This window comes from Fibroporia radiculosa (assembly GCF_000313525.1).
Source record: "Fibroporia radiculosa TFFH 294 genomic supercontigs, scaffold631, whole genome shotgun sequence".
NCBI lineage: Eukaryota > Fungi > Basidiomycota > Agaricomycetes > Polyporales > Fibroporiaceae > Fibroporia > Fibroporia radiculosa.
This window is the reverse complement of record NW_012133228.1, coordinates 15,804-33,158: the sequence shown is the minus strand read 5'-3', so window position 1 is coordinate 33,158 and position 17,355 is coordinate 15,804. Positions and strand designations below refer to the sequence as shown.

The 17,355-nt window shown below is 51.8% G+C and overlaps 4 protein-coding genes across 4 annotated transcripts; 3 read left to right on the top strand and 1 right to left on the bottom strand.

Annotated features, from left to right (window-relative positions):
• Window positions 1-1,046: 1,046 nt before the first annotated feature.
• On the bottom strand, window positions 1,047-3,114 carry FIBRA_01417 (uncharacterized protein; the record flags this gene model as incomplete). The annotated part of the gene is made up of 8 exons (XM_012323292.1): window positions 1,047-1,310; window positions 1,370-1,725; window positions 1,785-1,846; window positions 1,901-1,988; window positions 2,046-2,121; window positions 2,174-2,360; window positions 2,423-3,028; window positions 3,083-3,114. 8 exons carry the CDS (start codon window positions 3,112-3,114, stop codon window positions 1,047-1,049), a joined length of 1,671 nt encoding a protein of 556 aa, XP_012178682.1.
• A 543-nt stretch (window positions 3,115-3,657) lies between these two features.
• FIBRA_01416 (uncharacterized protein) lies at window positions 3,658-5,359 on the top strand (the record flags this gene model as incomplete). Its single annotated transcript, XM_012323291.1, has 6 exons — window positions 3,658-3,717; window positions 3,773-4,021; window positions 4,076-4,143; window positions 4,442-4,992; window positions 5,043-5,098; window positions 5,162-5,359. The coding sequence occupies 6 exons, from the start codon at window positions 3,658-3,660 to the stop codon at window positions 5,357-5,359; spliced, it is 1,182 nt and encodes a 393-aa protein (XP_012178681.1).
• Window positions 5,360-5,803: 444 nt separating this feature from the next.
• Window positions 5,804-6,923, top strand: FIBRA_01415 (uncharacterized protein; the record flags this gene model as incomplete). The annotated part of the gene is made up of 6 exons (XM_012323290.1): window positions 5,804-5,977; window positions 6,056-6,225; window positions 6,282-6,334; window positions 6,392-6,481; window positions 6,539-6,685; window positions 6,766-6,923. The coding sequence occupies 6 exons, from the start codon at window positions 5,804-5,806 to the stop codon at window positions 6,921-6,923; spliced, it is 792 nt and encodes a 263-aa protein (XP_012178680.1).
• Window positions 6,924-9,525: 2,602 nt separating this feature from the next.
• Window positions 9,526-13,374, top strand: FIBRA_01414 (uncharacterized protein; the record flags this gene model as incomplete). The annotated part of the gene is made up of 2 exons (XM_012323289.1): window positions 9,526-10,000; window positions 10,067-13,374. 2 exons carry the CDS (start codon window positions 9,526-9,528, stop codon window positions 13,372-13,374), a joined length of 3,783 nt encoding a protein of 1,260 aa, XP_012178679.1.
• Window positions 13,375-17,355: the final 3,981 nt, after the last annotated feature.

The window sequence follows — 17,355 nt, the reverse complement described above, 5'->3', positions numbered from 1 at the left end:
ACATGCAGTCCCGCGAGGGGCGCGAGCTGGCGGTGGCGGCCGAGCTTCGTTTCCGGCTCGGGCGCGGGGACCCAGAATGACGAGAAGCGGGTAGACTGAGACACTGCGGTGAGGGGGTTTGTGGATGCGAGGATGTAGCGGCGGTGAGTAGAGCAGGGTGGACGCGAGGAGATTATATACCTCTACGGCAACGCATGCGGGACCGAGACGAGGATAGCTCTGGAGTCAGATCGCGCTCGGTTGGCTTAATAAACGTCTGGACAAGGTGTGGATGGCTGCTGAGCGATGTACTGTTTCGGAATGTGCGCATCGGGTATTCCTGTTGAATAGAGATCGGCGCCGAGTCCTGACTGCTCCATGTCGGTGGCAACAGGCTCACCTACGTCCAGAGTCGAGCTTGTCCTCGTTCAATGGAAAGAGTATTGAATGCGCAAAAATAGTGTTAATCCCCCTCCCACGTCGTGGTATACATATAGGCAAGATTGTAGGGCGGACGGCATCCTACCAGCCCTAAAAGAGACCTTTGTATGATGTACAATACGCAAAAAAAAATTGGATCTGACCCTTGATTTCATAAATACGAGGCGCTATACCCTCGAACCGATCATAAGTTCTGTAGACTTCCTCAGGCAGACTTGGACTCTAGAACTCGGATCTCGTATACAACTTATCGAAGATCACTATTCCAACAAAGCACATATGGATAGAAAGCAAGAGCCTGGGTGAGTGAGTCAAAGTATGAACCTTTTCTGATTGCTGTGCTTCGGAGCCGATCCTACTCATCAACGATCGACTGTGATATCATCCAGCCTGTATACACGCCGAGAGTGAAGCAGCTGCCAGATCCGATTCGGATTGAGGTGGTCCTCATACCTTCAAGTTCAAACGGGGTCCCCCGTAATCCTGAATAAAACCACTTCACAGTGTATGGTCCAGCTCCAACTAAACGTTCATGCCGACAAAACGCTTCACCCTGGCGACAACGCCAAAAATTATGGCATTACCTCGACCACAGAGAATATTACCGCGACAACCAAAGAACTTTTTCAATCACTAGCTTCAAACAGAACGTATGCCTTGCCTTCTTTCTTCAGCAGTCCTTCGATCAGCTTCATTCCTTCCAAGACTTTCTCTTCCTCTAGACGTTTACCAACAACCTGTACTCCGACCGGCAACCCATGCATCTTCCCGGCGTCGTACATGCGGTATGAGCCCGATTCAATTGCATTTCTCGCCTTGAAAGTCGACGGAAGCGCATCGCGCTCCCGGTCAACATGCGTAACGGGCAGAACCCCTGCAGTGTAATCAAGCTGAAATCCGTGCATCCATCAGCATAGCAATACTGAAGTAGCCGAACAGCAACACGCACGATATTGAACAGGAACGTGTATCCGCAAGCCTTCCATCCTTGCTTCATGCCTCCATGCGGAACAGCCGGTAGGGCGTTCGGCACTGTCAAGACGAAGTCCAGCGCCTGCTCGCTCATGAATTTGAACCACTGCTCGCGGTAAGCCTCACGCTGGGAGACCAGGGCCATATATTCCGGAACGGACTTCTCATACCAGTTCTCTACCAGACCTGCATAGACCTCATCTCCCCGGATATGTCGGAGGTACCAGGCATACAGGCGTTTGAAGAAGCGGGGGGCACGGAGCATCCCAAGAGCTTGTTCAACACCCGGGTCATTCCATTCGCCAGAACGCATTGGCCTGGTGCATACTTTGCCTGGTTACAATTCTGCGTGAGCCAAAGAAAACACTGCAGTGGGCGCAAAAAGAACGCACCTCCGTCCGCCATCAAGATTTGAGATGCAATTTTAAGGCCTTCATATGGGCTGGGAGGATCACTGATGGCGTTCAAAGTCAGTATGATAACATAACAACACGCAACTGGGGCTCACATGGATATTACTTCATTACCATGGGCTTCCAAAACCGACACAACCTCTTGCAATGCGCGGCGGCACGCAGGCGAAGGAACAATTACACCTGGTCACAGATAGCAGTCACGCGACGATGGTTCCTTCAAAATGGCGAGATACGCACCATCATCCCAAAGCACACCCCAACGAAGAGGCTTCTCCTTAGCAAGAGACACTTCACGCCAAGGGATAGCTAGACACTGGACAGCGTGGCCTTTAGTCATGTGGTTGACAGATGTGCGTGCAACTCACTGCATGGTCGTACTCCCACGGCTTCATGCTCACGATTGCCCGCCAGATAGTCTCTAAATCCTCGAGTGTTCTGGTCATAGGAGAATAAACGGAGGGTACACCCTCCTGACCAGGCATACTTGTGGGGTTCCCACTTTTAAGGAATCGGAACGAGGACGCCTTGATGGTATAAATGCCAGACCAATGGCTGTAGCGCAATGTCGTCACATGAGGGGACTGCACAGATACTAGATACGCGAATAAACTTACGCTGGTGCTCTCACAGAACCCGCAACGTCGGTACCAATGCCCAAGCGGGAGCCACCATAAGCTAACAAGGCTCCTTCGCCACCGGTCGATCCACCTGGAGTGTGATCCTTACTATACACATTGGTGGTCGTTCCAAAGACGTCGTTTTTCGACTCGAGTGACAACAGCGTGATCGGGATATTAGTCTTGACGAATGGAACTGCACCAGCGTCGCGAAGCAGACGGACAATCGCCGAGTCCTTCTCCATCGGCTTGCCAACGTACGCCGAGTAGCCAAAGCTCGCATCGAACCCTGCGACAGCCGCGGTATCCTTCAAACTGATAGGCATTCCCGCAAGAGGACCCTGTGTGTTGCAAGACTGGGCCCATTCCTCAGCTTTCTCAATCATCACCTCCGTTAGGCAGTTTGTCTCTGCATGTGCCTTCAATGCCTTCTTGCCATACGCTACCAAGACTTCAGAAGCCTTCAGAGTCCCTGCCTGAACATTTGCGACAACTTGCGAGACCGGTTGAGCGAGGATATCCTTATCGGCAGTGGTCAAGGGTGCATGATAAACAGGAGGAAGGCCCTTGATACGTTCTTGACGCTCCTGCTGCTTGGAACGGCTGCGAGCACTCAATATTGAATCGCAACTCGGGGTACGACAACTGAGGACTCACCATGCTTGACGATGGGCGAGGAACGAGAACATAGTTGAGCTCCACTACTATGATTGCAAAGGCAGGTACTTAGGGGGATCCCACCATGAGAAGCCACCCCATGAGAAAAGACGTTCTGATAAGTGTCGACTGATCACAGAAGAGCAGGGTCCCGCGGGTGCGATTACGGCAAATGAAAAGCCAAAAAACATCTTGCGCATATTTTCTGCCCCCAACCCCGCGTTCAATCGGAATAGTTTCAGCAAGCCGCATCATGTTTTGACTCCGAGAGTGACGAGAGCATTGAATCATGACAAGCCAATTGAATAGAGCGCATGAGACACCCCGAATCGTCGCGCGAGGCTGCTTGATACCATCAGACTTTGACAAGTGTGGTAGTGTAGTATAAAGATATGTAGGTTGGTCTTATCCACAGGCTTGAGAGTGCTTAGAGACTCGGTCGCTCGGAGGTGTCGAAGAGCTAGCGCAAGCCGAATTGAGCCGAATGATCCAACCGCTCCTGTCACATGCATCACGCGTTACCGATCGCGTTTTACCTGGCGAGCTCCTCTTTCCTGGCTGTGTTCCTCCTCACGATGTCGGACTCCGATTATGTGCGCAATGTTTGCTATGTCGTGTCTAATGAGCTCGTAAAGGTATTATACATATTCTCTGATATATTCATTATGTTGTGCGCTCATACGGACATAGTTTTCATCTCTTTTACCGTCAAACAGAAACCGCTCATTACTCGTTCACTCGCTCGTCAAAGCGTTTGGTCTCCTGGATCCGTCTGCATGTAATGAGAAAACTTGCTTGCATATCTTACGACCAACTCCCGCGGGCCATAAGGATTTATTACTTTACCATACTCGAGATTACCTGGAGTTGGTTCTTAAACCAAACAACGAGCATTTCACCCATGATAGCAATCGCAAGGCGGAATTTGGTCTTGAGGAGGTCAGTGTTGTGTACGATCAATTATGTTCCGTCGAGTTCATGTTCACCGTGTAGGACTGTCCACCCTTTGCTGGGCTTCCTGAATACGTTCGCCTCGTAGCGGGGGCAACATTGGCAGGTCTGTGAGGCAGTTTCAGAGATGCTCTTTGGTACATCGTGCTGTGAAAATATCCCCAAATCGCCACTTTCGCCAATCAGCTTAAGGAGAGATTGTCCAGACCTTCGCTATCAGTGCCGATTTGGGGATATGTTCTAGGCACCATGTGGCATAGTGACAATCAGTGGGAAGCCTTGGTAATCACCGACTGTTACAGCTGCCCACGCTTTGCGCGATTCTCACGTGGATATTGCCATTTGCTGGGATGGCGGCAGGTTCTCAACAGCCACTCAGCTTGTGGCCCGTATACTGATAATGTATAGACACCATGCACAAAAATCCCAAGCATCTGGTTTCTGCTATGTTGCCGACTGTATCCTCGCCATTCTTGCTCTCAAGCGTGTACAGCTCTCTTCGTGTCAGCCGCCTCGCAAAGCTCGGATCATGTATTTAGATCTTGACCTACATTTCTCCGATGCGGTCTCTCAGGCGTTCTCTTCATCAGCACACGGCTCGTCAGCACCACAGGTTCTTACGCTGTCAATCCACTACACGGCTCCAGGCTTTTTTCCTCCTTCAAAGCTTGCGTTTCTTCCAAATCCTGAGGACGCTCTGTTCGACCCATTCACGCTGTCTTTGCCTCTGTTACGTGGAGCGTCAGACGCCACATTTGCTCGGATATGGCCTTGTGTTGAGCGCATCAAACATGCATTCCAGCCTGATTTTTTAGTTATACAGTGTGGTGTCGACGGACTTGCCGGAGATCCTAATATGATATTCAATTGGTCTCTAAATAACTCAGACGGTAGTCTTGGCTGGTGTATCAAGCGTGTTTGCGAAGAATGGAGGTGTCCGACGCTGTTCCTTGGAGGAGGTGAGCATGATCGTTGCACCACCATGATAGTGGCTTGCTGAGATACGCAGGTGGGTACAATTCTGCAAATACCTCAAGAGCATGGACCTACTTGACCTCCCTGGCTGTGAGTTCTTACAGTCTCCAATCTCACACTTCCTACATATTTGACCCATGGGCCTTTTGTAAGCTGGGTCGTGAACTTTCGGCAGATGCATATATCCCAGAGCACCCAGCATTCCCTACTTACGCACCGTCCTTCACGCTTGATGTCCCTCCTGGAACCATGCAGGATCAAAACACTGACGGATATCTCGCTGAGGTGGATACCTGCTTTCGTCGAATATCCGACATCATTGTTGAGCGAATGTCGTTTACTACTGAATAGATACGCTTTTGGTAAGTCACTAACTCAAAAATCCGCGCGGTTGACGAGTACTGAACATGACGACCGTCACTAGAATGTACTCCCGCCTTCAACAAACGATTTGTACAACATAAACTTTGTTGTCTTTATATTCAACTTCGTGGCAGTGCCAGCACTCTCCCGGCGCGACTGAACGCGATTTCTTTCTCAATCGTTCGACCTTTTACATGTTCTCGCCACGAGATCGACTGCACTAGCAAGCTTTCCCTCTTTGACTCTACCGCGAGTCCTGAGTACAACCGACTTTCTCGCTGAGCTCCTCAAGGCAAGGCTTACTCGCGGTGTGTCCAGCCTGAGTTGACTTTTGAGCCGCCGCTTCGCCGTCATGTGATCGTGTGGCAGCATGACGCACTACCAGTTCGCGCTTCAAAAGCAGTGAGCTCACGCATCCATTCTCAAATCACCATGGCCTCGACCGCCGACACAGGGAAGACTTATCATCGTGAATGTACAGGCGAGGCGTATAAGACAGCCCAGGCGCACATCAGCCCGAAGGATATCACGCTGTTCGCTAGCTGTTTTTGTCCTTTTGTGCAACGCATCTGGGTAGCATTGGAATTTTATGGAATAGACTACAGGGTCAGCTTGTTTCCCGCAAAATATCACATTTACTCACAACTGCATAGTATTGTCAGTCCAATATGAAGTTCTCCGCAGCTCGGCCACCGACTAAGATGCTTCGATTTAGATGAGGTCGACCCCTACAAGAAGCCTGCAGATCTCCTTGAAGTATCTCCGAAAGGCCTCGTTCCTGCATTGAGGCTGGAGACATACAAGCCGCCGCGAGCCGTAAATGAGAGCACTGTCATACTTGAGTTTCTCGAAGAGTGCGCGTGTGACTTTGACTTCGCCATTGCGGAGTACCACTCACTCTCCCTGTCAGCTTAGCATCGTCTACAGTGAAGCGCAGCCTGCTTCCACCTGTCACCGATCCATGTATGGAGCTTACTGCCCACGAGACCGAGCGATCTCGCTGATGCGAGTCCCTGGCAGATGCACGCGTTCTTATCCGACTTCAATTGGATCACGTCAACCGTACACTGGTTCCTGCCTTCTATCGTTTTATCCAAGCCCAAGAGGAGTGTGAGTTGTCTTATAGATAATCACCGGATGGTGTGCATAAATGAACAATACGAACAGCGCAAATTCAGACGGGAAAAGAATTCGTGCAAGCCATCGATGGACTCGTTAAGCTCTTCCAGCGTGCAGCTCAAGAGACCAATTCATCGTGCGGGTTGTGGTCGGACGGTGGAGAGTTGAGCTTGACCGATGTTATGGTCGCACCGTGTGAGCGTCATTACACAATTATATCGGTTTCGTATCTGTCGCCTTCCAATATTTATTTTGTTTTGTTTTTTGGTTTTCAGGGCTCTTCCGTGCTACAAATGTTCTCGCCCATTATCGTGGATTTATGCTCCCAGAGGGACCGCAGTTCCGCTCTTACATGGAGCGTCTTCTCAACTACCCCGCGTTCAAGCGCACTTGCAGCACGGCGGACTTGTATATTGACAGTTACGAAAGGTGAGCAGCGCGTGGACGACATCGGTAAGATGTGTGACAGTGTTCTGTATCAGATACGCCTATAACCGCCCAAACACCAGCCAGGTAGCCAATGCAATCAACGCAGGCACTGCATTACCATGAAACTAGAGATTCTTGCTTTCCCTCAAATGACCGCAGACAGCAGTGTCAGCCCCGTGTATTAGTATGACGATCAATTCAACCTTCCCTTTCGCAGTCTCTTTTTGTGAAAGTTGTGCAGGTGATCCTTCCACAACTTGATATGACACTGATTGTATTGAGCTCACTTTAAGAGCCATGATCCAGCGTCGGACACACGCTGAGAAGCATTCTAGATGTAGTTACGGCAGAGGATGCATCACTGGATACACTTCGTTGATTCTTCCGACGACGTCTTATCATTTCAATAACCAGCGCTGACTGCTTCAAGAAGCAGATCTGCATGGATACAAACAACTGCTCGCCACGATAGGCTACACAGATCTTAATACACGGTTTGCACGCTTCTTCGGAACCGGCACAGGGCACAATTTAGGAAACCGACTCTTCACGCAAACAGGTGAAGTCCCCGGATGCCCTCGACCTTGAAAGGTAAGTTCACTCGGCAATGGCGAAGTCATCGTTGCCGTTCGCACAGTGTCGTTAAAGGCAACGAGTATCTGGAAGTTTAGAAGACATAGATTCCGGTTTGGGACTCCTTCCAAACTCTCGACTTCTGAGTCGAAGACACCCCTTCGGAGGCCAGGAAGTTGGACGGCATTTCTCAGGTAATTTACTGCATGCGGCTGAGTCTCATCCCATCCAGGGTTCCTTACCGCTAGGATTTCCACTAGACAATGACCCCTTTGTTGTTCTCCACGAGTCTGCGGCGTCGCGTACATCGTTTGTGAAGACGAAGATTGGCTACCTGTTGAGACTTATGGGCCTAGGCCCTTCCTCTTGAGAACTTTACTTTCTGGGAAACTGCTCATTCATTATTGAATATTCATTGGCCTTCGGCACAGTTGAGTATAAAACCGAGTCTTACAGTTAGAACATATGTTACCTGACTGTTCTATAGGTAGCAAGATATGTTGAATTTGTTTAATTCCTTACGTGTATGCCTAGTCATAGTTTCTTCAATTGCATTTGCGTCATCTCGCAAACAGACATACACAGCTATTGAACGGAACATGTGTGCGTGATATTTTTCAAATATTCATAAATGTCTATTCGAGGGGCCGGTTCTGTATGATCGCGTCTGTTCGGGCGAGATTGCCTTACTGCACAGCGCCATGTTCACACTGTACCGCGAACTTTATTGTTTTGGACGATGCCGTATGAAACATCGCAGTGTGTTAGCATCTCCTGCTGCCCCAAAGATATCCGCAAGTTTCACAACATTCCTACAATGGCTCACTCGTACCTGAGGTGGAGTTGCCGTTCAATAGACCCATAGTGTCCAGACGTTGGTGAATGACGTCAATCATATATCTAGTAGCTCTGGAAGCAAAACTCACGAACATCACACGCATGTTTCTGCAAGGATGAAGGGTTCTCGTCCAGGTGACCTCAAAAAGCACAAGGCGATCGTGCCCGCAAGCTCCCATGTATATACGCCGCTACTGTCATGTTTTCCCTCCATTCAATCTGCCCAGTGACCAGGCAACGGCTGTGCGTGCTTGCCACTGTCTTGATTTTTATTCCAGTTCCCATGTCATAAAACTGTTGTACCCTCAAGGAAGCGATTCATACAACAACGAATCGAAGGCAAATGACGCTGCAAATTGCTGCACAGACGCCACTTCCAGCCTCTTCGCGCAGTGTGCTTATGGGAATACATCCTATCGGTTCCAGTAGTGGCTAGAATTAGAAATAAAGTCGCGGTGAGCCGGTAGCCACCATAACTTGAATTCAGACGTAGTCTATATATGTGGTGGTCACGATGCCTACGTTGTGCGTTGTTCGATAGTCTCGAGAATCTTCGCACTCCGAGTCCGCCGACAACAAAGGTCGATATCTGGGTGTGTGCCGCTAGCCAGAGCGCATTTGCTCGTGATGGGTGTTCTTCGGGCCATGAGCATATCTTCTTGTCACGGGCCTAGAACAAAAAAGGGTATGTGTGACAACACGAGCACCGGGAAGCGCCCATGGAAATCAGCGTACGGTGCGTGGCGAGTGCAGGACGATTCGGTAGACGCGATATAAAGATCCGGGCGTCGCGTCTGCGCCTCGAGGGGGCATCGTCCGCTTGTCGCAGACCACGCACCATATCACTTCAGCACGCTTGCCACAGGCCTTCGAATTGACGTCCCAGCTGGATTGCGGCGTCGGCTTTGGACTAGTAACACAAGGCCAGGTCATCACCAGTGAGTGTGCGGCGTCCTTCGGAGTAAACCCAGGAGGTGTGCGGTTAACACGAGGCGCGATCGCTGCAGCATTTCTACTTCAGATCTCGACGGTCTCCATGAGGCTCGACTTGTGAGCATCATCCCCGCACTGCATGCTCGTTACTGCACCCCACATTCCCCTGGAAGCCCCGAATTCGATTCACTCTCCTCGTTATCCACACTCCGATCTCTCGCGGGTTATCTCTCTGTATAGTGTCACGTCCCAACAGACTCTCAATGGCAACTCTTACAGCGAACACGCTCCTTCCGAGTATCAGTGAACAGGATGCTTCTGGCAGTTCCGAGCCAAACATCGATCCAGACTCTCAGTGGAAGTATGAAATCAGGAGGACGATCGAGCGCGAACTGCAGCCCATGGTCGACAAGGCGCGGGAGGAGAAGGAGGAGAAGCTGAGAGGGTGTTTGAATGACGAGGAGAAGGAGAGGGTGGTACAGGATTATGGGAACACGATGGCAAGTATTCGTCGGATAGCGCAGGAGCGGTATGATTTTTTCATGCGGGAGAGAGAAGAGCAACAGGCATCGAGCGCTAGCGCGGAGTCGATGGAATACAGCGCAATAGTTCGGGAACAGCAGGCTCTCCTCGATCAAATTCGAAGAGAGCGAAGCGTGCGGCCGCGTTATGATTCCGCGATCACCGAAATGACTATTGGCCAGGATGGAGAGGATGCTGCTGGGCTCTCGGGCACAGGTAAGCATGTGCGCGCTAATGGTCTGTAGAGTGCATGTTGTGACGCCTATTCTGTCCATCATGGAGATGACAGCCAGATGCCTGTAGATCAATCTCAGAGTGCCGGCTTGGGGCAGCAGCCGAGAAATTCGCGGCCAGTTAGTGGATCGAAGCCCTTCGGGGGGATTACGGCCGGTTTTCAGAAAGTATCACAAGTGTCTTCCCCTAGTCCGACTGTTGCTGAGCCTGAGGAGAGGGGGGTCAGTCGTCGACCAAGTGCTGCCTCTTTGTCAAAAGCAAGGGGACAGGAGATATGGCGTCCTGCTGGGGCAACAGACGACAGACCAGCTACGTCCAGAACGTTTGCTCATGCTGCAGCGACGCCAGACATCCCTGTTACCCCCACGAGACGGGATAGCGTCACGAGCGATGCGCCCAGGGGTCCTTCGCGGTCAGGCAGTGTTCGCTATGATGCTAGATACATCGCTGAACCAGATGTGGAGGTCAACATAGGGTCGTGGAAGGAGAAGGGCGAGCTCGAAGCCGTCGATCAGCAATGGACGACAGAGAGAACTAGAGATAGACAGAGTCAGAACTCCAAGATTCCGCCGAGACTTTCTGGAAATGACTTCAACTCTCGCAGGTCCGAGGATCGTCCACAGATGCAGAATGGTACGACGTCTTCTGGATGGCCCACGCAGCCGCCGACGCCTGCAAGCGCGCACCTTTCCCGACCGGGCTCTCTAGGAGGGACGGACTACTTCCAACTGCCGACTGATCATACGGGGATACCAATTCGAGCATCGTCGCAGATGTCAGGACACCGAGGGTCGCCCGAGTACGTCCGCCAACAGCAGTCGGGAGTCTCTGCGACCAGGCCGATTCCACATAAACGGTCACTTACCGCCGAGAGTGAGGTTCGTCAGCCGCAGGTCAGTCCCAGCTGGGGGTCATTCCAAGGGCCCCCAACAGGGCAGGCGATTTCAAATGTCAAAGTTGGTATGCGCACCGGCAGCAGAAGATCTTTCACATCTGATGACGGGGGTCGCCAGCTTCAAGGAAGTCCACGGCCGCGACTCTGGAACGGGCCGGAGAGTATCCCTCACAGTCCTCGACGTGATTCCACGGGTTCGCGTTCAAATTTGTCGCGCTCGTCGAAACAGGAAACGTATGGCCGCGTCGGCTCCGATTGGCGACATCTACCCGCCTACGATGAACAATCTGTTGACTCAGGCGAAAGCGATTGGGAAGATGACGGCTACGGTATTCAGTCCCTCGAGAGGAGAGAAGATGAGGCGAGACGTATGACAGAGGAAGCGCAGCGAAAGGCCGCAGAGATACGGAAGAAGGAGGAGGAAGCCAAACGGAGGGAAGATAGTATAAGGCGGAGAGAGGAGGAAGTCAGGCAGCGCGAAGAAGAATTGAGGGGGAAGGAGAAGGACGCCGAGCAGCGAGAAGAGGATGCAAGGCGAAGAGAGGAAGACGCAAGACGGAGAGAGGACGATGCGAAGCGGAAAGAGGAGAGTGTGAGGCGTAGAGAGGAAGATGTGGGGAAGCGTGAACAGGTAGTGAGGCAGAAAGAGGAGGACCTCAAACGACAGTCGGAGGAAGTGACGCGGCGAGAACAAGGAATCAGACGCGCCCAGGAGGAGATGAAGCGGCAGGCGGAGGAAGCGAAGCGTCAGAAAGAGGAAATGAAGCGGGCGGACCAAGAAGCTAACCAGAGGAGACGGGAGCTACAAGAACAGATGGGAGAGGTCAAGCAGAGGGAAGAAGAGGTTGGACGCAAAGAGCAGGAGGTTTTACGGCGAGTGGAGGAAGTAAAACGGAAAGAGGAAGACGTGAGACGTAGGGAACAACGAACCTCCCGAGATGCGGAAGACACGAAGCGTCGAGCCCAGGAAGTTTCTCAGAAAGCCGAGGAGATCCAGGCACGAGAGTCCGAGATTACCCAACAAGCCAGGGAGGCGAAGCGTAGAGATCAAGAAATCACGCGCCGAGAAGAGGGAAATCGCTCTAGGGAAGACGAGTCAAAGCAGAGAGAAGAGGAATTGCGACAGCGCGAAGAGAGGCTAGATCGCGAGCAGTTGCAATTGCAAGCCAAGCAAGATGCATTGCGGCAGAGCGAGCTGAAACGACGGGAAGAGGAGTCAAGGTTGAAGGTGCAGAGGGAAGAGGAAGCGAGATTGAGGGAGGAAGCAAAGTTAAAGGCGCAGAGGGATGAGGAGCTGAAGTTGAAAGCACAGAGGGATGAGGAACTAAGAGCGCAAAAGGACGGAGAAGCGAAGCTAAGAGCGCAGAGGGACGAAGAAGTGAAGTTAAAGGCGCAAAGGGAGGAGAGGCGACGGGCGGAGGCGTCCCGGCGCGAAGAAGAGGAACGCCTCAAAGCGCAGCGGCGAGCAGATACGGAGCGTCTGAGGGCAGAAGAGGAGGACCGGCGGTACAGCGAGGAGCTCGCCCGACAGGAGGCAGAGCAAACGGCACCTCAGCTAGCAGCAGACGGTAATTTCCTAAGGGAACAAGAGGTCTTACTGCGACATGCCCAAGAACGCAAACGACAAGACAACTTCCCGCATGAGAACGGTCGTTCTCCAGCCACTCCACAGCCGTCGACGTCTCATTCCGCGCCACGAAATATTCCAGGTCGAAGTGCTTCGATCTCGAGCACTGCATCCGGGGACCGTAGTAGCACGGCCTCGTCTAGTGTCGGCAGTACGTCGGGCTTCTCGTTCTCTAGCCGTTCCAGTGCCTCCATGTCTAGCCAAACGTCGACGGCTACTACCGCAGGTACGCCCAAGGCTTCCGCAAAATCTCCTGCTTGGAAGGCATCGAATTCATCTTCTGGAGGTTCTGCCTGGAAGGCTCCGCCGAGTTCACCTATGACAACAGAGTACTCGCCTAGTCCTGTACAAGATGAGGACGAGTGGCAGCGCCGTCAAGAGGAGTACGCAAGACAGCAGCAAGACCTATACCGACGGATGAAGGAGAAAGAGCGGCTGGCGCAGTCGACGAAGCAGATGACCAAGGACGACGTTATTAAGCTATTTGAGGAGCACGAGGGCTGTTGGAGTAGGATACCAACTATGGACGTCTTGAGCTGGTATTCGTTTCCTTGGCCGGTATTGAAGATTCCCAAGGGCCCGGAGGACTTTAGCTTGGCTGCGATCGATGCCTATATTTTGTCACCCCATCATCCGAAGGACAAGACAAAGAGCCCGAAGGATCGGATTAAAGAGAACATCAGGAAGTGGCACCCGGATAAATTCAACGTCCAGTATTTGTCAAAGGTGCGGGACGATGAGCGGGACAGAGTCAAGGAGGGCGCCGAAGCTGTTGCTGGATTCTTGGGCGATATGTTGAGACGCCAGTCAACGACCGCCGATTTGTTTGCATAATCACAGAAGTAAGTCGCTCGCACGTCGCGCAAACCGAGCTTACCTAACATGTTATACCCAGCCGGACAAGCATGTACATTGATACCCACTATGCAGAGTATTATTATTATGTGATTGTTGTTTGTTGTATCAAAGGGGCTCGGAGGGGGGATGCCGCTCGCGGGCAGCGGTTGGTTCGTGGAGAAGGAGTATAAGTGTAGCATTGTATCTTACAGATGTACAAACACAGAATACACTCACCAATCTGTAGCACAGCATATATTTGCCCGACCCGCATGATTCCACAAGTATTGTATAAGGTGTTACCTCAGTCTAAAATCGTTCAACGGTTAGACGATGCCAAAACGAGGAACAGGGACGCGGTATGAATCGATGAAACTATGTACAGCTCGCAAGACCAATTGAAGTTAGCGCTTTCCGAGCTATTGCTCTGGGACCATAGCGATGATTCCATCTCCTGCAGATGGTCGAGGGTAAGATGACTCAACCTGCTCGTTGCCAGATCTGGAAACAGTACATGTAGACTGTTGTTTGGCTTTCTTGCTGTTCATGCTTCTAATGGAATTGTGTCAATAAAAACATTATCATTTAAACATGATTCACTCATGCCTACATGTCTTGATTAATTAAGCCTTGCAGATGACGGACATAGCAAGAACGTCGATTCGTGAATATTGGAATATTTCCTCTCGAATGGTATCGAAGCTGGAGAGCAAATTGAGTATGCGACGGCAATTCGGAGCAGAATTCTTACGGACACATTTTATTCGACGTCTCCCTCGCTTTGTAATAAATAAAAAATACAAAAACGCACCAACTTCGTGTGGCGTCGTGTGGCGAGCTCAATGTACGCTCTATATGGTGCCTCAGAATGTCTGAGGAACCCATATAATAGATTCTATGAATTTCGGGCACTGATATCAGACTTTCAAGCTGCAGATATGTTACGCAGAAAAGTAGCACAGCTTACGACTTCGACGTATTGGTGAGTTGCACTTGTTAGAGGCTTGATGCGGCCCGCACAGATATCGCGAGGTGTCACGTTTCACGTGATCGTACTTTCTGCGTCACATCACAACCGACTGGACGGGGTCTGTACATGTCCCGGAACAACTTAGAAGATCATGCGCTATTTGTTTCGATATCGTCTTATTCATCAACACTACGACAATTCTACTACACATGCCAGAAATTTGCGGAATTAATTGCGTCAGATATCACTGGTGCAGCAGGTAAGCAGTCAAGTCGCATGCCAACTGCACCCTTCAAATTGCTGACTCGGAGGGAAGGTGACTTTGACTCTCCGATGTTATATAGCCAGCTGTGTGATCGCTCACTTTATTTCGTGTCGTCTACCATTACCATCTAATTCGTGACAGATCTGTAAACTGTCATGCGGGCACTTAACGTGAACCTGCGAAAGGAGCGCGATCTACCCGGTGACAGCCTGAGGTTACTCGTTCCTATCATGCTTGAAAGATCTCTCAGCAGTCAATCCAATCTTCCGGAATGGCATCGAACACCCTGCAGCGGCGATTGTGCTGGGACATTTGCTTCGATCCTCCCAGTCACCGTCAGAGCTCAGAGCTTCCGATGGGGAGAATGCCGTTGTGGCGCGCTAGACTCATGTTAGTGCGCGCAAAGCCCGTACGAACGATGGAGCAGAAGATGCGCGCATGTCATCGGCCATTTGGCCCACACTTGGACCGTCAACAGCTTTCGGATACTGAACTACATACTTCAGACCCAGTGTCCGAGGAGTGTAGCTCCCGGGAGAATAAGTGTACTGCTACTCCATTTTCAGCATTCACGTGGAGTAAAAAAATCGGGTGCCTGTACGCGTGGTCCAGTGGGTTTTTGAGAGCGAAATCTAAGCATGAGAGCGAAGAGTTTTCGAGAATGGCGGAGGGCTTCGCGCTGTCATAGACGCGCCGCTTCTGCTCGCAGCCGAGGTATTGAATTACCGGAGCTTGGCCAACGTGCGTTTTCCACCATTTCCACCAAGGGCCTGCGTGACAGAACCAAGATTCGGTATAGAGTCTATCTATACCGGACATTAAACTCGGGGTCTACATATGCGCACCTCGTCGTGCTTGCGGAATTACCGCAAACGGTTGAGTGGCGCCTTCTGCGTCGTTCGCGTTCTTAATCAGGATAGCAGCGAATCCTGGCTTTGCGGGATGCGGCCGAGAGGCCAAAAGCCAGCTGAAGATGCATGATTTCAAACATATGGATGCTCCGAGGGATGGCGCAAAAACATGGACGGACCTTGGCACGATCAAATACGCTCCGCAGTAGCAATGTGGTACGTCGGACACCCGACCTAATTGCCCTCTGGGGCACCGATAGTGGGACACCCATGTGCCCAGGAACCGTGCTGGTAGGTATCGAAAGCAGTGATTTCTGTTCAAAGATGATCAGCAGCACCGCACAACTCTCAAGTTTCGTATTAATATTACCGGATCCGGAGTGCACACTTCTGGTATAAACACTGAGCATCTGTTCTCCATCGCAGAGATGAGACATGGAGCGCGAAGCGCGTCAGTCATTGTTGTAAGCTCTACAGTAGATAAGACGCACCTTGATTAAGATGCTGCTAGGCATAGATGAAACAAGGTCCTAGCACCATAACGTCACAGCGCAAACCCACGGCCCACGGCCCATTATGAGGACGCGCAATTGGGGCACCACTATCACACTCTGAACTGCGCCCGGATTGTAAGCGTCACGGATCCACGAATTATCAAGCCTGACCAGGACCATCACAAGTTGCCCGGCTCCCACCGTCGGTTGACCATTAAGCCACTGAGGTCGAATTCAGGATCTCCGTGATCTCATTCGCAATGCAAGTGCGGAAGGATCTCAGTAGATCTATCTTGCTCGAGCTGAACATATGGATCTGTGCGGGCTCACCATGGGACCTGCCTGCCGTACGCATCAGCGAGCTGGATCTCGGGCCCTCCTCCTCGCGTAACAGGGCTGTTACACCAATCCCACACGGACGACTCTGAATTTCCCGCTGGGGACCTGCTCCCTCGCAGATCCTGGGGTGTCCAAGCTCGCCGCGGAGCCAATTCTACTGAACGATAACCCCGCCCCGCCCCGGTCGCATCGCGGTCAGCTACTCACTGGCAACGTCTGACGCCACATCCGGCGGACAATTCAAGGGACCGATCTTGCAACAGGAAAATTTGGCAAGTAATCTCAAGTGGATCAGTGATGCTGGCTGGAGCCGGTGCCTAGGCGCTCACCGTGCCGCCATCCACAAGGTCGGCATATGCGATTCGAGCGGAGGGTGCGTGAGTAGCGCATCTCTGCAAGGATATTAGGATTGGACGGCCTGCTTGTCCTCGGACCAGCGTAGGCTGTGCGCAGCATCCGTCCGACAAGTCCCGAGATCGTCCTCCAGACAATTTCGGCACGGTAGGATATGGCACACCATGGCTGACGGCGATAGCTTGTGTCAAATGAAAAGTTGCTCCCAGAGGTAGAGAGAGAGAGTGTGTGTGTGTGTGTGTGCGTTTCCAAGCTGACGAATCCGCCAGAAGTTGAGCGCAACGACACCGCAATAGCCGCCGAGCACTGCCGTTGGGAAAATATTGGGATTCAGCAACTTCCGCAGCCAACGAGCCCAGCTGTGTGCTTGGCCCAGGTAAACGTCGTGTGCGATTTGAGCGCAAACGGTCCTGCCTTCGAAGGCCTCGCAAAGAGTACGTCAGCACCATCCGCCGACTGCACATTTATCCTCACCCCCGAAATTAAACCGACCCCTCCCAGAAGAAGCCGGGCCATCACGACGCACGAGCCCGCATCACCTCCCAATGGCTCCCATCAGTCCCCATATGCGCGTGCCTCATCTACACTCCCCGCGGCCGAGATCAAGGTGGCAGAGCGATCAGGAGCGATCTCGCGCTGTCCTTGGCCGTGCCGACGTGCACCGACGCGATCCCAGTCTAACCCGCGTCGACTCCTCCGCCCCCG